The sequence below is a fragment of the Halichoerus grypus genome, chromosome 14 (genome assembly GCF_964656455.1).
Source record: "Halichoerus grypus chromosome 14, mHalGry1.hap1.1, whole genome shotgun sequence".
In the NCBI taxonomy this organism is placed as follows: domain Eukaryota; kingdom Metazoa; phylum Chordata; class Mammalia; order Carnivora; family Phocidae; genus Halichoerus; species Halichoerus grypus.
In genome coordinates this window covers 13027781-13046007 of record NC_135725.1, presented here as the reverse complement: position 1 = coordinate 13046007, position 18227 = coordinate 13027781, and the positions used below count along the sequence as shown (strand labels likewise).

At 39.6% G+C, this 18227-nt stretch overlaps 1 protein-coding gene across 8 annotated transcripts in view; it reads left to right on the top strand.

Moving 5' to 3' along the window:
* Positions 1–18227, top strand: part of TRPM3 (transient receptor potential cation channel subfamily M member 3) — a 493595-nt gene that overhangs the window by 259425 nt on the left and 215943 nt on the right. For all 8 annotated transcript variants that reach the window (XM_078061329.1, XM_078061328.1, XM_078061333.1 and 5 more), the window contains exons 5-6: positions 2149–2273; positions 16372–16543. In XM_078061329.1, the coding sequence (XP_077917455.1) occupies positions 2149–2273; positions 16372–16543 (297 nt within the window). The remainder of the gene's footprint in view (positions 1–2148; positions 2274–16371; positions 16544–18227) is intronic.

Genomic DNA, 18227 nt, shown 5'->3' with positions numbered 1-18227 from the left:
GAATGACCTGCTCAGTCAGCTCTTTACTGTTTATTTGGTAATAATCAAATATCTACAGAGCTATTATCTTTCAGTGGCTGTTCAGGCTTTAGGCTCCAGCTTTCATTCAGTGTAGCGACCTCATTCACGCGTGATTATTTGGTCTTGTGTTTTCCTGGCATTCCCCTGCACCTCATCTACAGACCCACTCGGAGGTTTCTAAAGGTTCAAAAGAAACTCTTAACAATCTTCTGTTTCTGGGAACTCGGAACGTTCTTTATTACCTTTCTTCTTTTATGAAATGCACCCAGTATCAAAGGAAGAAGTAACAGCATGAATACTGTAAACCAAAGAGTTCATCTCTGCCTCGCCCCAGGCTAGCATTCAATCCAATACCCAAAGTGAGGTTCTAATGGTGGCGTCTCAGATTAGGTCAGAGGTAAAGGTAGGATTGTGGATGATGGAGGGCATACCATGAAGTTAAACTTGTCCCTAATGGGCCCTGAAAGGAGTTTTGCATATAAATGGGGGGGATGAACACTGATATTCCCAGCTTAACTCTTGTATTTGCTTTTTTTTTTTTTTACCATTACTTCATCTTAGAAGACCCCTAGAAAAGCTCCCAAGTGAAATTGATATTCTAATCAACACCGCCAGCATGGCTCAGTATGGATTAGTGCTGTTTACACTCTTTTATTTGATTTTTTTTTTAAAGGAGGGTCTTTCTGTTTGATCTTATGAATATTTCAGAATGGCGTGATTCACACATGTGTCTCCTCTCCCATGATTAAATTGCCGGGTGCATTTTGTGTGCTTAGTTCCGTGCGGTGTTGGGGCCCTGACTCTGTGCTAGCACCTCAGACATGCAAAGGTGACGTAAGACGCCGGCCCCCCAACCTGCCCCACAAGGAGTTTTACCCTCACGTGTGATTGTGACTCACAGAAGAATATGTTACATAACATAGCAATTCAAGATACGCAAACTGCAATCCTGCTCAAAGGGAGAAAAAAATCAAATCCAACTCAGCTTTCCTATAGGAGATGGCACTAGGTGTGAATTTTTCCTTGAGAAATGGGTGGAATTGTGATAAGTGGACACAGCTTTTCTTAGAGAATATATTTTGCGTCTATAAAAATGATTACTTCAGAGGGGGGGTTAATGGATTAGAAGTTGCATCTTCTTTAAATGCAATTTGTCTTTATTAAACTATAAGAGATAGGTTCCCTACCATCTTATAAATGAGTTTTTTCACTTTTAACTGGTGAGGAAGGCCACGGTGATGGGGAAGGTCATTATGACAGAAGAGGAAAACAAATTAGAATAATGAAGCTAAAAAGCTGTATTTATATATTTTCAACATAAATTTTCCATAGAATATGCCAAGGCTTTCTTTACAAGTAGGGTCTCCTCATTACGTGTCAATAAATAGGAAGATGAAATCAAGTTTAACAAAATCTGATCTAAGTAACTACTCTATTTGAATGACCCTAACTCATACACAAACTCTGGTGTAGATTTCGTATAATATTCTATACGGTGCTTTTTATAGGATATACTCATGGTATTGGTTCTTAGCCATACTAAAATCATTATGCTTATAGTACAAGAAAAAGATTCCCTAAGTTTAAAGAATTGTATTTATTTTGTTTTGTTTTTTAAAACATTGGATGCTTTTTAATTTTTTTTCCTTAGGAAAAAAAGAACTTAAAGTCGAATGAGAAATGCATTGCTAGAGGGGCACCTGGGTGGCTCAGTTGTTGGGCGTCTGCCTTCAGCTCAGGTCATGATCTCAGGTCCATGATCTCAGGGATCGAGCCCTGCATCGGGCTCCCTGCTCAGCGGGAGGCCTGCTTCTCCCTCTCCCACTCCCCCTGCTTGTGGTCCTGCTCTCACTATCTCTCTCTCTCTGTCAAATGAATAAATAAAATCTTAAAAAAAAAAAAGAAAAGAAAAAAGAAGTGCATTGCTAGAGTTCATATACAAGTCCCGCAAATGTATCTGACATTAGAGCCACAGATTTATGTTCTCTTCTGAACATTTGTGTAGAAATGTGTCAAAATTTTATATTCAGTGCATTTAATCTTGCGAGACACATTTATCACAATTTCCTTTAGAACAATGGAGAGTAATTGCTTTAAAAGAAAGGGTAATACTTCTTTTTCTCTTAGGTGTTATTCGCCATGTTGGAGATGCCTTAAAGGACCATGCATCCAAGTCTCGAGGGAAGATATGTACCATAGGCATCGCCCCCTGGGGAATTGTGGAAAACCAAGAGGACCTGATTGGAAGAGATGTAAGTCCTAGAAACTGCGCCTGTCTGTGACTTCTCCTAAAGGTGCTATCAAAAGAGTAAAATAAAATTAGAATTCAAAATATACATATTATAGTACTCTTTTGGTCCCCACCTCCCAAAATGAAATTTATCTGAGGAATAGTTTATTTGAAGACCATGTATTTCCCAAAATCTACCTATATAAACTCCATCAATTCTTATGATCAGAAAAAATCCTAAGTAAGACTTACTAACTACCCTCTTGGTTTGAATCAAGCAGTGGTCTTTCCTCACCCATCAAATCTTACAAGTGTTGTTGGCACAGTTCGGTTGAGATTAATTAACCCCAGGTAACAAATTCAACAAGGTGCCGACCTCTCTTTCCTTCTCTCAGGTCCAGAGCCACACACTGATTGATCAGTCAGTTTTTGCCAGAGAGAACTTATTTTATTTTTTCTGAGTCATCATCTTCCTTCTGTTTCTTCTAGAGTCTTGTTTTTGTTTTGTTTTGTTTTGTTTTGTTTACCACAGACAGGTTATCCCCAACCTCCTTTAGAGGGTTTTCTCACCTACTAACCACCAGACTTTTTCCCCTATATAACACTTCTCAAAATTCCAATTGATAGGAATTGTAGTTAAACTATATATAATGGCCATACTTTATTCACTGCTTTTTTCCCCTGGTAATTTTAATAATTAATTATTGATCATTGCACCTCTACATAAGGTCAATATACTCTTCCCTTCCCAATCAAGGCCTGCCGTAGGGTATAACAAATGTGCTCAGTAGTTTTTCCAAGTTCCATGAGGTCTCTCTGAGCCAAAAATTCAAAGAGCTGGAGAATTAACTGGTCTTAACTTCTTCTACTGTGCAGCAATACAGTGAAACCATCTTATCTTAACCCAACACAGTCTCTACAGTTTTTAATACAATGCAAAAATACTTTGAATAAAAAAAAATCAAACATCATGAAATGCAATAAAACACTCTTTAAATCCTTCAGGATCTTTAAGTGGATAAGAAGCGTCCTTATCAATGCTACACAATTACCTGTAGAAACACTAATTTATCTAGAAAACATGGAGTAAGAAATTAAGAGAAATTAAGAAAATAAGAGATATTAATTTTATCAGTGTAACAGTCTCTTAACTAAAATTTACTGGCTGTTTTATATCACTGATTTACATCATTGATTATCTCAAGCAGCAATTTCCAAAGTGATACATAGAACTGACTGGAAAAACAAGCATTGCTAATTTTTTTAGAGTATCTGGAACTAGTCTTTGATGAAATATATTTGGGTTAATGCTTGCCTCAGATTCCAAGCTGGCTTTGAAGTTGATGGTGAACTACAAGTGCACTTTATTAATAAATGACTTAATTATTTAAAAGTGTTGTGATGATTCAGAAGTCATTTTAAAATGTTCATTGCTTCAGGATCTCTATTGTAAACCTAAGTTACATTTATTCAGTTTTTTCTTAAGATTTTATTTATTTATTTGAGAGAGAGAATGAGATAGAGAGAGCATGAGAGAGGGGAGGGTCAGAGGGAGAAGCAGACACCCTGCTGAGCAGGGAGCCCGATGCGGGACTTGATCCCAGGACTCCAGGATCATGACCTGAGCCAAAGGCAGTCACTTAACCAACTGAGCCACTCAGGTGCCCTAGTCAGTTTTTTTTTGGTGGGGGGAAAAGCCACTTTGGAACTTTCTTATTCAGATGAACTATGAATAAATGGAAGCTGAAGATTTCTTCATTCAAGATAGAGTAACCAAATAATTACCTCAATTGCCTAAACATTTGCCGAGAATGTTGACCTACTGCCTTTTTGTGTCATTTTGTGTGTCTTGTAAATTCTATGTGAGTGCAGAAAGACAGTACTTATGTTACGTTTACTTGCCTTGCTGAGTTGGAAGAATAACCCCTGATTCATCTTCCTCCAGTTTGAGCTCCTTTCCTCTGATTTCACCTCCTCTTGCGCTTCTCCTTTTTACTCTTATTTTCTTTCTACCCATATTTGTTCCCAGTTTTATGTCAATAGGAACTTACATAGGCCTATGCCAGTGGGGCTTAGTCGCATTGTCTGACTTCCCAATAAAAAAAATAGTCTCGTTCCCCACGCAGAGGGCAAAAGGAAGCACTCATGTTCAGTAAAATGTGCACATTCCTTCTCCCTGCTCAACAGGGGGCTCTTAGAGGTAAACCGTGGCCCACAAAGATCCAAGTGAACCTGCAGAGAGACCATCGAAAAAAAGATTGACATTGACAAATTGTAAAGAGCACAGGAAAAACAGTTGTATTTTACTTTCTTAATAAATCTTTGACCGAAATCTATTGAATTTCAACCACTCTAGTACAGCCCGCCCCTCATCCCCCGCCCCGTCAAACTGGGGAGTTGGGATATGCATAGGGTTTCTCAGGCCCTTGTACAGCAACGGAATTTGTTTTTCACGTTGTAAATTACTTGGACCAAAGTGCTGTTTTTGGTGTACAGGGTAGATGACATAGTTTGAGGGAAATTTTTATATGTGTTTACTATTCTGTTATAATTAAAAAGGAATATGGTGCTAAGTTGTCACAAAAAGAAGTATTTGAATACAATATTAGTGGTCACATTTGAAAGTCCCCCTAAAAATCATTGAAGTAGAAGTGTTATCTGATAAACTTCTTAAGTAGTTATAAGAACTTTCATAGCCTAATTTAGCGCCTTCTGTCCTTTTCCTTCCATTTTATATAACCAAACTTACATGTAATAAACATCAAGAAAATAAACCTTAGAGCATCAGACATCAGGTAGCAGAGGAAAAAAAAACTAACGTATTATTAAAAATTTTTACCACTTCAGAGTTCTATCAAAATGCATTCATTTAAAAAAAAAAAAAGTTGTATTTTTGGTCTGGTCTATGTCTGTATTCCAGAATAAGGTTGAAGCGGGACAAAATAAATGTCAAGGGAAATCTAAGACACTTACTTGAAATAAAAATATAAGGATCAAAGAAAGGCTCCGTTTCTTATGCTTAATATTATATTACAGTAGATTTTTTCCAAACTGATAGAATATAAAGATCCTTTTATTTCTGTGGGGATGACTCTGAGATGAGCACTTTCAGAAACTGAACATTCAATTCAGTTCTATAGTTACTTTATTGGTAGAAGTGGTAGACACAGCAGTTACTGTTCATCCTAGCATTGATTGTCCCTTTGGAAGGGCACTATAAAGGCAAAGACTAGTCCTACACATAAAAAAGAAAAACTAACTTTCCCTTGGGTCTGCTTCTAGATATTCTGAAGTACCTACCTCCCTTCAGCTCTTATCTCTTAGCTAGACTTTAGGTGAGACTTTAAAGATACAGGGCATGTATCTTTGGCTTCTCAGAGTTCAACTTAGAGCCTCACGTGTAGCAGGTGCTCAGGAAATATCGATGAAGACAGATTGGGCATGACGAGATTCAGGCTATGCAGAAAACTAATGTTACAGGAAAAAAAATGCAATGATACATCTTACCTAGTTCACAACTTTACCACAATTTCATCTCCACACATGCCCCTAAGTTTGATCATACTTTAGTAACTATAATGAAGGCATTTTTTAATCAACCATCTAAATACAAAACTATTTACTTATGTAGCAACTCAAGGTGGGAGGTGGATGGTGAAGCTTCTACATGTTGGATATGGGGATAAAGAAGAATGAAATGAGAACAGACTTTTCTGTAACCCCTTTGAGAGACGCATGATCCACCCAACTGGGTAATGAACTAGCCTTGATTCTTTAAATTTAAATATCTTCTACTTTATTCAATCAAACCTCCAGTTAATAGATCAAAACACCAGAATTTGGTGAGAAATAATGTTATGAATACTGAGATGGTAATAATTTTTGTTTTGCCATTACACGTGAAAATGAATATTGTTCAACTGTCAAGTTTTACTACTCCTCTGTAATTTATCCGTATGATTCCTACTGCCCTGTTCTTTTCTTACAACCCATAATCTACTCTTCAGTCAAACTGAGCTCAAGGCTCACTTCCACTAAGATGTCTTCCATGACTAACTTCACCCATAATGTCATATCTCTGATTATAATTCTCCTACAACCATCCTCTTCCCCAGTTTAGGTAAAAGTTCCTCAGAAATAGATTCAGTTGTTTTCTTTGTTTCTTGTCAACCACTAATATAATACTTTGCATGAACATGAGGTACTTACCTGTGACCTAAAACTCTGTAAGAGTTTGTTCCTTCATCTCTGAGTGAACTATAAAAACACATGCTCTATCTTTATACAACTTGTATGAGCATAATCATAATAATAGTAATTATAATCATTGAGCTCCTATTTGAGGAAGCTCTCTGAGATTGTATATATTAGCCTTATGAGGTATTATTATGTAAGGAAACCAAATAAGGGCTAAAACCAAGATCCACTATCTTCAAGGCTCATACACTTAACTAGTAGGTTGCCAAGTAATATAGAAGAAAATATTTAATGATGTTTTTATTGTTAGTTGAGATACTGGCAAATATCTCATGCCTGTAAACTGAACTAAAAAATAGACTATGAGAATGACCAGAACCCTTTTCTTTGTCCCTAGAGAATCTTGATCTGGATAGATGATGAAAGTATCCCCATTGTAAAGTCAGGAAAGAACTTCCATTGAATTACAATTTTTACATGACTCATTGTAGCCTTAGATTTCCCTACTTTGGAAAACAGTCTGACCAGAATTGTTTTAGGTAATTGAGCAGTTCCTAAAACCTTTATAATTTGTCATTTCCCAAATCTAGACTAACAAAACACATGCCAAATTAAAAACTCAGGCATGATCATAAGAAAAAGCACTTTTCATTTTCACTTGAGGATGAAAATTGTATTTGGGAAGATTTCCAACACATCATCTTATGTGGTTATTAAATTATCATGACATTCAATGATATCTTATCTTCTATTTTCCCCTAAACCGTAGATTTATTCTCAGAATTTTATAACCTTTAAGAGTTCTTATATTTAATTGGAAAGTATTCTTTTGATGCCATCTTTATATTTCAAGCCAAGAAAAATCAAGTTTAATAACGCACCTGATTGATAATTCTCATGTAGTTATCAACTCAGTGTATTTGTCACTTATTTCTAAAGCAAGCCAAGTATGACCTCATATTGTAAGCTCAGAAAACTTCCCGGTAATTGTTCTTGCATGGACTTTATTGGACTTCCATGACTAGGTTGTATAAGATATTTCCAGAGGATGTGAGAGGAGAAGTTCAGAGACAAGGGGACTCACCCAAGTCTGTTAACAGTCATATAGGAGCCAACTCTAGCTAACCCTGGACCACATTCCAATCCTGGGCTGCATTAGTGACATAGGGAATGCAGTTTCAATGAAGCTGGTGTTGAGTTTGGATTTGGACATGTTGATTTCAAAGTTGCTTTGAGAGATCTATGTGAAAATGTCCAGCAGGACAGTAAGTTTATGAGGTGGACTCTCAGGAGCAAGATCTGGCTATATAGTCAGACTCGGGTGACATCTGCCTATAGATGACAATTAAAGCCATTGTGGTGGATGGGCTCGCCAGGGGAGTATGTGTGGAGTGAGGAAAAGGAAGGCCTACACCTGGATCCTGATGGTATCCAACATTTAATGGTTGAGCAGAGGAAAAACAGCATGCAAAGAAGACAAAAAAAGGGCCAAGAGGTAGAAACAAAACCAGAGAGTGTTGTGGAAGCCAAGGCAACAGTGTGCTTCAGAAGAATGGAGTGAAGGGCAATGCCCGGTACACCTGAGAGACTGAGGAGGATGAGGACTTGGAAGTGTTGGTTCTTTTTTTTTTTTTTAAAGATTTTACTTATTTGACAGAGAGAGACACAGCGAGAGAGGGAGCACAAGCACGGGGAGTGGGAGAGGGAGAAGCAGGCTTCCCGCGGAGCAGGGAGCCCCATGCGGGGCCCGATCCCAGGACCCTGGGACCATGACCTGAGCCGAAGGCAGACGCTTAATGACTGAGCCACCCAGGCACCCCTTGGAAGTGTTTGTTCTGTTTATCAAAACAGATATCATTGGCATCACTAGTCAAAACGATCTCAGAAGAATGATGAAGGGGCAGGTCACAATTCAATGGGTTAAAGAGGGAGAAGTGAAAAAGTAGAGATGGCCAGGAGAAACCAACCTTTTAGTAGTTTGGCTGTGACAAGAAGTGAGTAGCTGAAGGGAGCCGTAATTTGAGGACTTTTTCTCCAAGAAGGAAGGGACTTGAGTTTGTTTCTGTGTTGATGATAGGGGAGAAAGTAGGGATAGTGAGAATAGAATCAATGAAATAAGTCCTAGAGTGGCCCTGAGGTGATGGGGTCCAGAGCTAAAGGAGAGAGGAACCATCTGTATCCTTATAACTGAAGGAGAAGAGGAAAGAGTATGTATTGCAAAGGGTTGGTGGCACGATATTGAAGTTTCAGCCTGGAGGTTTTATCATTTATCACTGAAATAATAATAATAAATAACAACAACAATAATCAAAATAGCAACACTTTTGTTGAGCTTAATACGTTTCAGCACACATCATAGATGCTCACTTAATTCTCATAATGGCATTCAGAAGTTGTTTAGTCTCACTGCTGTCCTTCCGTGTCTTCAGTTGTTTTTAGTCTCACTGCCATCCTTCCGCGTCTCTGATGGTAAAACTAAACACAGAAAGATTAAGTGAGTTGCCCAATGTTACATGACTAATAAGTCACTTAGCTGGGATTTCAGCCTACACCATCCAGCTCCCAAGACCACATCCTTACCTATGATGCAATACGACTTCTCCGTAGTCATAGCAGCGATCATTTATCTGAGTTCATATGTGCATTGTGCCATGCGTTTTATATCTCATCTAATATTTACAGTACCTCCAATGAGGTGGTTATTATTATTATTAATCTCCATTGACTTAAGGAGACGCTGAGACACAGAGAACAACCTGCTTTGGATCACCCGACTGCCAGGTGTGTAGGTGTGGGAGTCAGGCCATCTGCCCAATGAGGAAGGATGGTGTGAGGGGTCAGACATGGGCAGTGAGAGAGTGGAGGATGGCGATAGCCCCAGGGGAGAACAGGAAGGATGCAGGGAGGCATTAGAAGTCACAGAATCACGATGCACCAGTGAATCCAGAATAGAGGGGAGAGAATACATTTTGAAGTCTCAAGATAGCAATAATACACTATTGTGTTATATACTGCTGTGTAACAAATTACCCCAAAACTTAATGGCTTGACACAACACTGACTGTGTCACAGTTTCTGTGGGTCAGAAATTTATCAGCAGCTTATCTGTGTGGTTCTGGCGTGGGTCTCTTTTAAGGTCACAGTCAAGATATCAGTTGGGGCTGCATCATCTAAAGGATCGAATGGAGATACGGTACCTTCTTCCAAGATGACTTATTCATATGGCTCCTCTTGGTAGGAGTTCCTCCCCATGTGGACCTCTCCAGAAGGCTGCTTTATGATGGCAGCTGGCTTCCCCCAGAGTAAGTGATCCAAGAGAGCTAAAAGGAACCCTTTTATGACCTAGTTTTGCAAGTCAACACACCATCACTTCTGTTTTATTCTCTTTCTTAGAAGTGAGTCACTGAAGACTGCAGACTGGAAGGGAAGATTTTCGAAGAATTTTCTAACGTATTTTAAAACCACCCCACTGATACGTGGTGATTTCTAAAGCGAGTGACCCCTTGTAGAACTTAAGGGCCTTTTTCCACTGTAAGTAGGTCCTTAACCTGGACAGTCCATGGATTCCCTCAGGATGGGGCAAAGGGAGGTGAGCCTGAAATGAGGACAGTGTAACCCTCTGCCAGCCCATGAGTTGTGGGACACGTTTTCAGAATGCTGCAGAAAGACATAATTGTTCACCGGTGGATTTTAGCGTGGATTTTGCAGCTGAGGTACCCGGGCACTCTTTGGGATGGATGCAGGGGTTTGCTGGTTTCTTGTTTGGATTGCTGGGCTCAGAGGCAGCATCTGGGCTTCATATGACCCTGCTTTATACCTAGATGTGCAGCTGAGCTGGCTGAATGGGAAATAACCTGCTCAGTCCCTCTGCTGGCACAGGCCTCGCTAAGCTTGTGAGGACACACGGTGCCTTTCTCTGTTCGGTTTTCATCTCCTCCTCTCAGTCCCCTTGTTCCTTGTTCTCAGACACAGAGGGTGCTGCCCACGTCTCAGCAATATCCCCTCATCTCTCCCAGAAATGCATGACTGATCCTAAGAGAACCTTGCCCATCCTTTTTGTGTCTCTTTCTCCAAAGTACAAACCCCATCTTGCCTCCTGCTTCTGCCTGTCCTGACCTCTGCATACTCTACAGTTCTAGATGACTCATCTGGAAATAATCTGATCAGCTCTCACAGGGATTTTAGTGCTCAGCTCGTCTTCCCTCTAAATGTCTCCCAGCCTCTAAAGGAGTTTAAGACCTACGTGCTCTGTAGATTTAAAGGAAAGAGTGTTTGTGGGACATGTTTGACCAAAAGACTTCACTTCTCTGAGCATCGATAGTTTTGCCTATAAAATAAGCTTGGAACGGATTAATCCATGGGGAAGTGTTTATCATAGTGCCTGGCATATACTAAGTGATCAATAAATCCTCATCTTCTTCCTGCCTAAATTAAAACCATGGTGCTATTAGGAGGGAAAGAATGATTTGGTGTTCCCCTAGCCTGCTACTTGCCAGGGGCATACTGATATACACCTCACCGGGTCCTAAGTTCAGGGATTGCCAAAGGCCTGTGATTGATGACTCAAAAACCCAATTTAGCTCAATTCAGTTCTGTTCAGGAAAGGAGTTGCAGATGAACCAACTTGCCCTTGCCTTGTAGAAAGCACTAGAAAAGGGAAGAGACCCCAGGACAGGAGTGAACCACCTTTGTGGCCTTTTTCTGCACTAACTTGGAAGAAGCAAATGTACTTTTCAACACAGGCTGTCCCGACTCAATCTTAGAAGTAGAAAGCCCTCAGAAACTAGTCAAGTCCTCTACTTTATAGATGAGAAACTACCGTCCGAGAAGTTTCTTTCAATCTGTGTAACTTGAACATTTAGTGAAAGACTACCTAGATGCAAGATTATGTCTCCTCAAGCCAGCACAATACTCATCACATACATTTCCTCAAGACATTCTTTTTTTTTTTTATGTTATGTTAATCACCATACATTACATCGTTAGTTTTTGATGTAGTGTTCCATGATTCGTTATTTGTGTATAACACCCAGTGCTCCATGCAGAACATGCCCTCTTTAATACCCATCACCAGGCTGACCCATCCTCCCACCCCCCTCCCCTCTAGAGCCCTCAGTTTGTTTTTCAGAGTCCATTGTCTCTCATGGTTCGTCTCCCCCTCCGATTTCCCCCCCTTCAATCTTCCCCTCCTGCTATCTTCTTCTTCTTCTTTTTTTTTTTTTAACATATAATGTATTATTTGTTTCAGAGGTACAGGTCTGTGATACCCTCCCCAATGTCTATCACCCAGCTACCCCATCCCTCCCACCCCCCACCCCTCCAGCAACCCTCAGTTTGTTTCCTGAGATTAAGAATTCCCATATCAGTGAGGCCATATGATACATGTATTTCTCTGATTGACTTCTTATGCGTGAATAGAGGAAGGAAGGAATGAGTTGAAAGACTTGCCCACGGTCACAAATTAGTAGCTGGAGGAACTAGAACCACCCCCCCAATCTCCTGACTGCCCACTAAGTACTCCTGAGTGAGACCAGAACATGCATGAAAATAGCTAGGAAAACTCAAGCAGGTATCTTAGATCAGCTGCCAAATGATCCACTTAAGCCCATCCATAGGTAAAAAATGCAGCACACCAACACCAGCACATAAAGAATGTTCAGATTTTCCATGTGTCTCTAGATCAGTCCCCTCCTGGCAACGATAATGACCCGACAAGTACATCAAGGGCCTTCACCTTCATTAATCTCTTTTTTTTTTTAAGATTTTTATTTATTTACTTTAGAGAGAGAGAGAGAAAGTGTGGGGGGCGGGGCAGAGGGAGAGGGAGAGAAGCAGACTCCCCACTGATTGCAGAGCCCGACTTGGGGCTCGATCCCACAACCCTGAGATCACGACCTGAGCTGAAACCAAGAGTCAGCTCTTACCCGACAGAGCCACCCAGGCGCCCCCACCTTCATTAATTTCTTAAGCAGCTTCTACTTCATTGCCTCTTTGTTTCAGAGTCAAGATAGACAGAGGCCTTGGAACCAGAATTTTACCAATCAGCCAGTATAAAGTGGTGCAGATGTATTAAAGAGTGCAGAATTCTCCCATCTCCCCTTGAGGGACAAGAAAGGGGCAAAATGTCATTACTTAGAAGTATTCTGGCCCATGATACCCGAAGAGTTCAAGGTATCTAAAATCTGTTTCTAAGCAAATTTCCCTTCTAGGTACATATAATTCCGTTTTTACCAATCATGAAAGGTCACATGATATGTAGACCTCTCAGATGCTATTCAACCTTCATCGACCCAGATTCCACATCTGAAATATGAACACGGAAAATTATTTGAGCGACGCTCTTCTTAATTCCCTCAAAGATGATACATAACCTGGACCATCCTATATTCTTAGGAGAGGTGATCCATTATGTATGGGCATTAGGGCTTGATTCTCTCAAAAAACAGTGGCTGAGAAACATGCTAGAGCCGTCTAACATGCCTACATGCCCTGAACATGTCACAGTTGTGTGGCTGTGCACTCACGTGCACACACACGCACACGCGCACGCACGCGCACACCCACACGCGCACGCACACACGTTTCCAAAAAAAGCCCTTTTTTATGAGCTCTTAACAATGCAAGTGGATACATTACCTCTAAAATTTTGTCAGAGGGAAGAATTCATTTGTATTCATGTGACACAAAGACATTGTTTTTTTTATTTCCTATTTGAGAAGCATTAACAGGAAGATCAGCAAGTCTTTTGTAGATATGCAAATTATAACTCAAACAAGAAGAGACTGCTGGTATGTTTGTTATGAAGAATATTAAGTGGATTTTGTAGGCAATTTAGACCAACACGCATTCCTCCTGAAGCATTTGGGAAGGTCTTTCCAACTTTGCAGTTAATCCACCAATAATTCCGGAGCATTGCCCTCTTAAGTGGCCTGAGAGGAGGTGATGGAGTAAAAACACGTGTGTTTTGCCAACTGATTGCTAATTTTTTTTTCTTTACTTAAACTGATTGATTCAAATCTCTTGTGGAAAAAAAAGTCCGTGATAAGTCTGTCATCTTGTCATTTTGGTCACTAGTTTGCAATGGTAAAATCAGTTTATAGTTGGTAAAATAAAGCCAAACTTGAGAAGGAATTCACATTTATAGATTGCCTGCCATGAACCAGGCAAAGTGCCAGGTACTTTGCACCTATAATCTCATCTAACCGCCATGAGGTAAGTGGTGTTCTCATATCCCTTTTACAGATTAAAAATGTGGGCCTCAGATTTACACAGCCACTGACAGAACTAATGGGATTCAGACAGATTTCCATGACTCATATGTTCAGGATTCTCAAGGATTCAGCAGATCTTCCTCCAGTGATGACAGGAAAATAAATTAGGGCATTTTACTTACTTTTCAGATGTATATCCCCTATTATGCAGCAGACAAAATCTCTGCCAAATATGACCACCTTTAACTTACCTTCATATAAGATCAAACGAAATGGGGAGCAGTAAGATGAAGAAATTAAAATTCATGAGTGATACTGTAAACTTGACCCTCTTGCCATGACTGATTCAAAGGAACAGTATTTCCAAAGAGCTGGTGTGCCATATTTCACAAGAAAAGATCAAAACTCAGAAGACTGATGCCCCACTGTCCTTAGAATCCTGGGGTGGAGGAAACATATAGAATATAGTTAGATGATTTAATGATGTTCTGTTATTCTCAGATTGTGGTAAGTATGTCAGTTGGCCCAGAATTATTTTCATTACCTTATTCATTTGAAAATTTCAAGTTCACTGATGGTCTTTAATTAGGTTCCCAGGAATTAGAAAATGTGTTCTTATGTCTCAGCTAGAACAAGTGTCCGGGATTCACTGTCATGCATCATTTAACTTCTAGAAAATCCACTGTCCCTGCCTCTTAAAGAAATATTTTGGGTCTTCCTCCTCCTTGGCATGGAGCCTTGGGGACCTACTCAGAAAATAGAGAAGAGTAACTAAAGTATTTTCTTTTGTCCAAAAGCACAATGCCAAGGCACTTTAAGGATAGGAGAAAGTCCTCCTGCTAAGCCTCTTTCAACAAAGCATTAATATTTATTAACTTGCACTCTGCTATAGAATGAATGTTTTATGATCAAAAATGAGTAACAACAAAATGGGAATTTCAACCACAAGCGACCCACTCTTCCAGTGATAAAGAACTCAGGATGGAGTTAGCAAACCACTGTCTCTGTATTTTGGGGGACTCTCATGCACTCATCCAGACAAAGGAGTAATTGAATACTGCTCCATTACTGGAAAAAATCCCATCCATTACTGGAAACAATAATCAAAAAGTTATGAGCTTCCTTTATCACTAAGAGTCAACTAAGATGAAGCTATGAATTAATGTTATATTAATGCTACATTAACAAATAAGACATACATTAAAAGGAATGAAGGATATTTCAAAAGCTCAAAATTATACATTTTAAATTTAGATTAGGTCAACTCCCAAGCAATTCAGAAAAGAGAGGGCTCTTTTTTTTTTTTTTTCCAATTTTGAACAAAAGCATGCCTGTCTCAAGTTTTCCTGTTCACTCATTCACTATGTATTGAGTAGATTCTGTGTGCCAGGCACATAGAAATGGATTTTGAAATTGGAATCAAGATCTAAAAAATGACTTTTATGAGGTCTGTACTATTAAAGACTGCCCTTACTAAATCACTTTGTAATTTCTTTAACAAACTACCCAATCTTACTACAGCTTTTCATGGTGAGTTATTACATACTGAACATGAACGAGAGCATCTCAACTCCATAATGAATGTACACACCGCACAAAGGCACAGAAATAAAAACCCAGTAGCATTTATTTCTGTCTTGTCAATTCTGATGATTCAGTACAGGGATAACTGTACTGGACTTTGTAACAGTGAGCTTGTTGAATATTCCTTTTCATAGTCATGAGTGAAGTCTCTACCTAAATATTTTAGGAGTAGATTTCTAAAACGTCTTGTTTCCATCGTGTCTAAGCAGTGTGGGGAGGGGGACATGCAAAGATTTTGGAATCAGACCTGGGTGTTAATTCTGATTTTGTGTGTAAGAAACTCTTGAAAAACCTTTTTACCTCCAGTTCCGTTTCTCCATCTATGAGATAAGCATGAGAGCACCCACCTTGCAAGGATTGTTGCAAGGAATACAGATAATGTCTATAAAGCAACTAGAACTAGCAACTCAAACTCACAAGAGGTTTTGCTTTTCTTTTGATATCAAAAATCTGAAAGACTTACTCTGTTTGGGGTAGTATAATTCACCACGAAATTAAAATAATGCAACAACAAACAAAGACAGAGATGAACATTTTGATTCACGCTCATCTCATGAGACACGTGTTTGACATTCAACATTTCCACTTAAATAAGGTGTCTAATAAGAACAGTGTTGATTTTTGAATTAACAGACCTTCAGATGACTGAATGGGCTTGACTGAAAAGATCACCCTGGCCCCCACCCCCTCCCCAACCCTACTCCAGAACCATGATTGCTCTGCTGTGCCCATTGGAGTATGGACATCGTGGAGAAGAGAAAGAGAAAACAAAATGAGTAAATGTTAAAATTAATTGTGGTTCATCAGCAAATGAAAGATCGACCTCACAATGACACAATCCTTCACATGTCAGTTTTTGAGTATGATGAGAGTACAAACTCTAGCTTCTGTATCAACTCAGCATATAAATGAACACATTACTCTTTAAGTATAATCTTGCTGTGACTGGGGAACATTGACCATAAAACTTGCTACCTACAGTGCTATTAGGAGGAGGATGTAAACTCTGTTTTCACTGTAGCGGAGAATTGATTTATCCTTCTCTCTGTTTCCTCTCTGGCTGGTTCTCCTTTTCATATTTTGCTCTTTTTCTTCTGACTTCCGCCTCTTCCTTTTGAAATCCTGCAGGTCGTCCGGCCATATCAGACCATGTCCAATCCCATGAGCAAGCTCACTGTTCTCAACAGCATGCATTCCCACTTCATTCTGGCCGACAACGGGACCACCGGGAAATATGGAGCCGAAGTGAAGCTGAGGAGACAACTGGAAAAGCATATTTCTCTCCAGAAGATAAACACAAGTAAGTAGGCTACTGTTCCCACTGCCGGGCCTCATAGGAAGCCTGTGGAAAGTGAGTAACTACAAGTATACCGTGTGGCAATATTATAAGAACTTGAGCAAGTTTCAAACAGGGATCATTATGAGTCTGCTGGGCCAGTGGTTAGAACCTGAGGAAGTCATCTGGGGGAGGAGGACTGGACACATAAGATGAGGGATTGCGTGATTAGTGGCCTAGCGCTCATTTGTCATATGCAAGAAACTCAACCCCATCTGGGGTGTATGCAAGCAGATATGTTTTTCTTTCCAGACTTTTCCTACATCCTTTACACAGTACTCTAAGGAGGAAAGGCACCCTAGAGAAATTGTTTCTATTTGTTAAGCTACTTTTGTTGGCCAGAAATTTTATATATACATATGTTTTGATCTTAGCATAGATCTGCCTATGGTTAGGAATTTCAAGGCAACTGGCATTCTCTAAACAAAAGTACTCTGTGTAAACATCTTCATAAACTTTAATTTTATATTTAATTCTATGTGTGTATTTATTCATTGTCTTTAAATATATATATATTTAGATATATGTGCATGTTTATGCACACTACATAATACATATCTGTGGCGGTTATACTGAAATTACCTCTTAAGTATTCATGTGTTCTATGCTGTATTTATTGTGCCCACAATTAACTATGAAAAGGTAACACTGTGAAAACAGCAGTGCTCCCCAAATCACTAAGTGGCTTGCATTTAAATGTAACAGAGGTATGAAAGTCATCTACCATCTCTCCTCACAGTGATTTCAATTTGTTTCCACCAAGTAACCCTTGAGGAGGATCCGTGGCAGGCTCAAACTTTAGGGGTAATTGTATGTCTCATCAGGACAACTTGGATCTAATTGATCCAACTTTCAAAGCCTGCAATTCTAAATAACAAAAGATTCTCTTTGGCTAGATAAGTTTCCAAAAGCTCAGTGTGCTGTGATTCAGCTTGTCCAAATGGTTGCTCTCTATTCTTTTCTCTGTAACTGTCTGGGGTGGGTTTTGCCTGCCAGAGCCACCTCCCTTAGAACTGGAATGTTCGCCCTATCAGACCACAACTTCTCTTTCTTATACCTGTTGTGGTCCCAACTTTTAGGAGCTACTACTATTTTATCTTTTTCACAGAGATGTCTGGAATAGTACATTTTGGCCTAGGCCTGAAGTCCAAGTTGTATTAGGAAACTGTCTTCTATCCTAGAATCCCCAACTGTCTTTGGAAAGAGAAAACAGGATTATCCCAAGCTAGACATCTTTTGGAAAGAAAAAAAAATAGAAAAGACTAGAAAATCTATCCAGAAATCGGCAGAGATCAAATGTAACAAAGCATTATAACCAATAGGTAGTAGGTTTCGTAATACTAAAATTGAATTGTATTACAATAGTGGATAGAAAGGGCAAATGTTATGTTATGAGTGATATCTATTAGATTTTGACTTTTTATACACCATCAGGTTAAGAATGAGAACCTCAATGGGAGTGACCTGAAAGATGCAGGACGGGAGCAGGACAGACAAAGAGCAAATTCAGGGTCAGATTCAGGGTGCTGATGAGGCGAAACCTGTCCAGACCAGCAAAGCCTGGCATTGGGCTAGGCGCCGGTGGCAGCCGGGCCGGTTAGTAGTGAGGAGAAGAGCTAGGTATGTGGTGGTGTAAGTTATACACCCG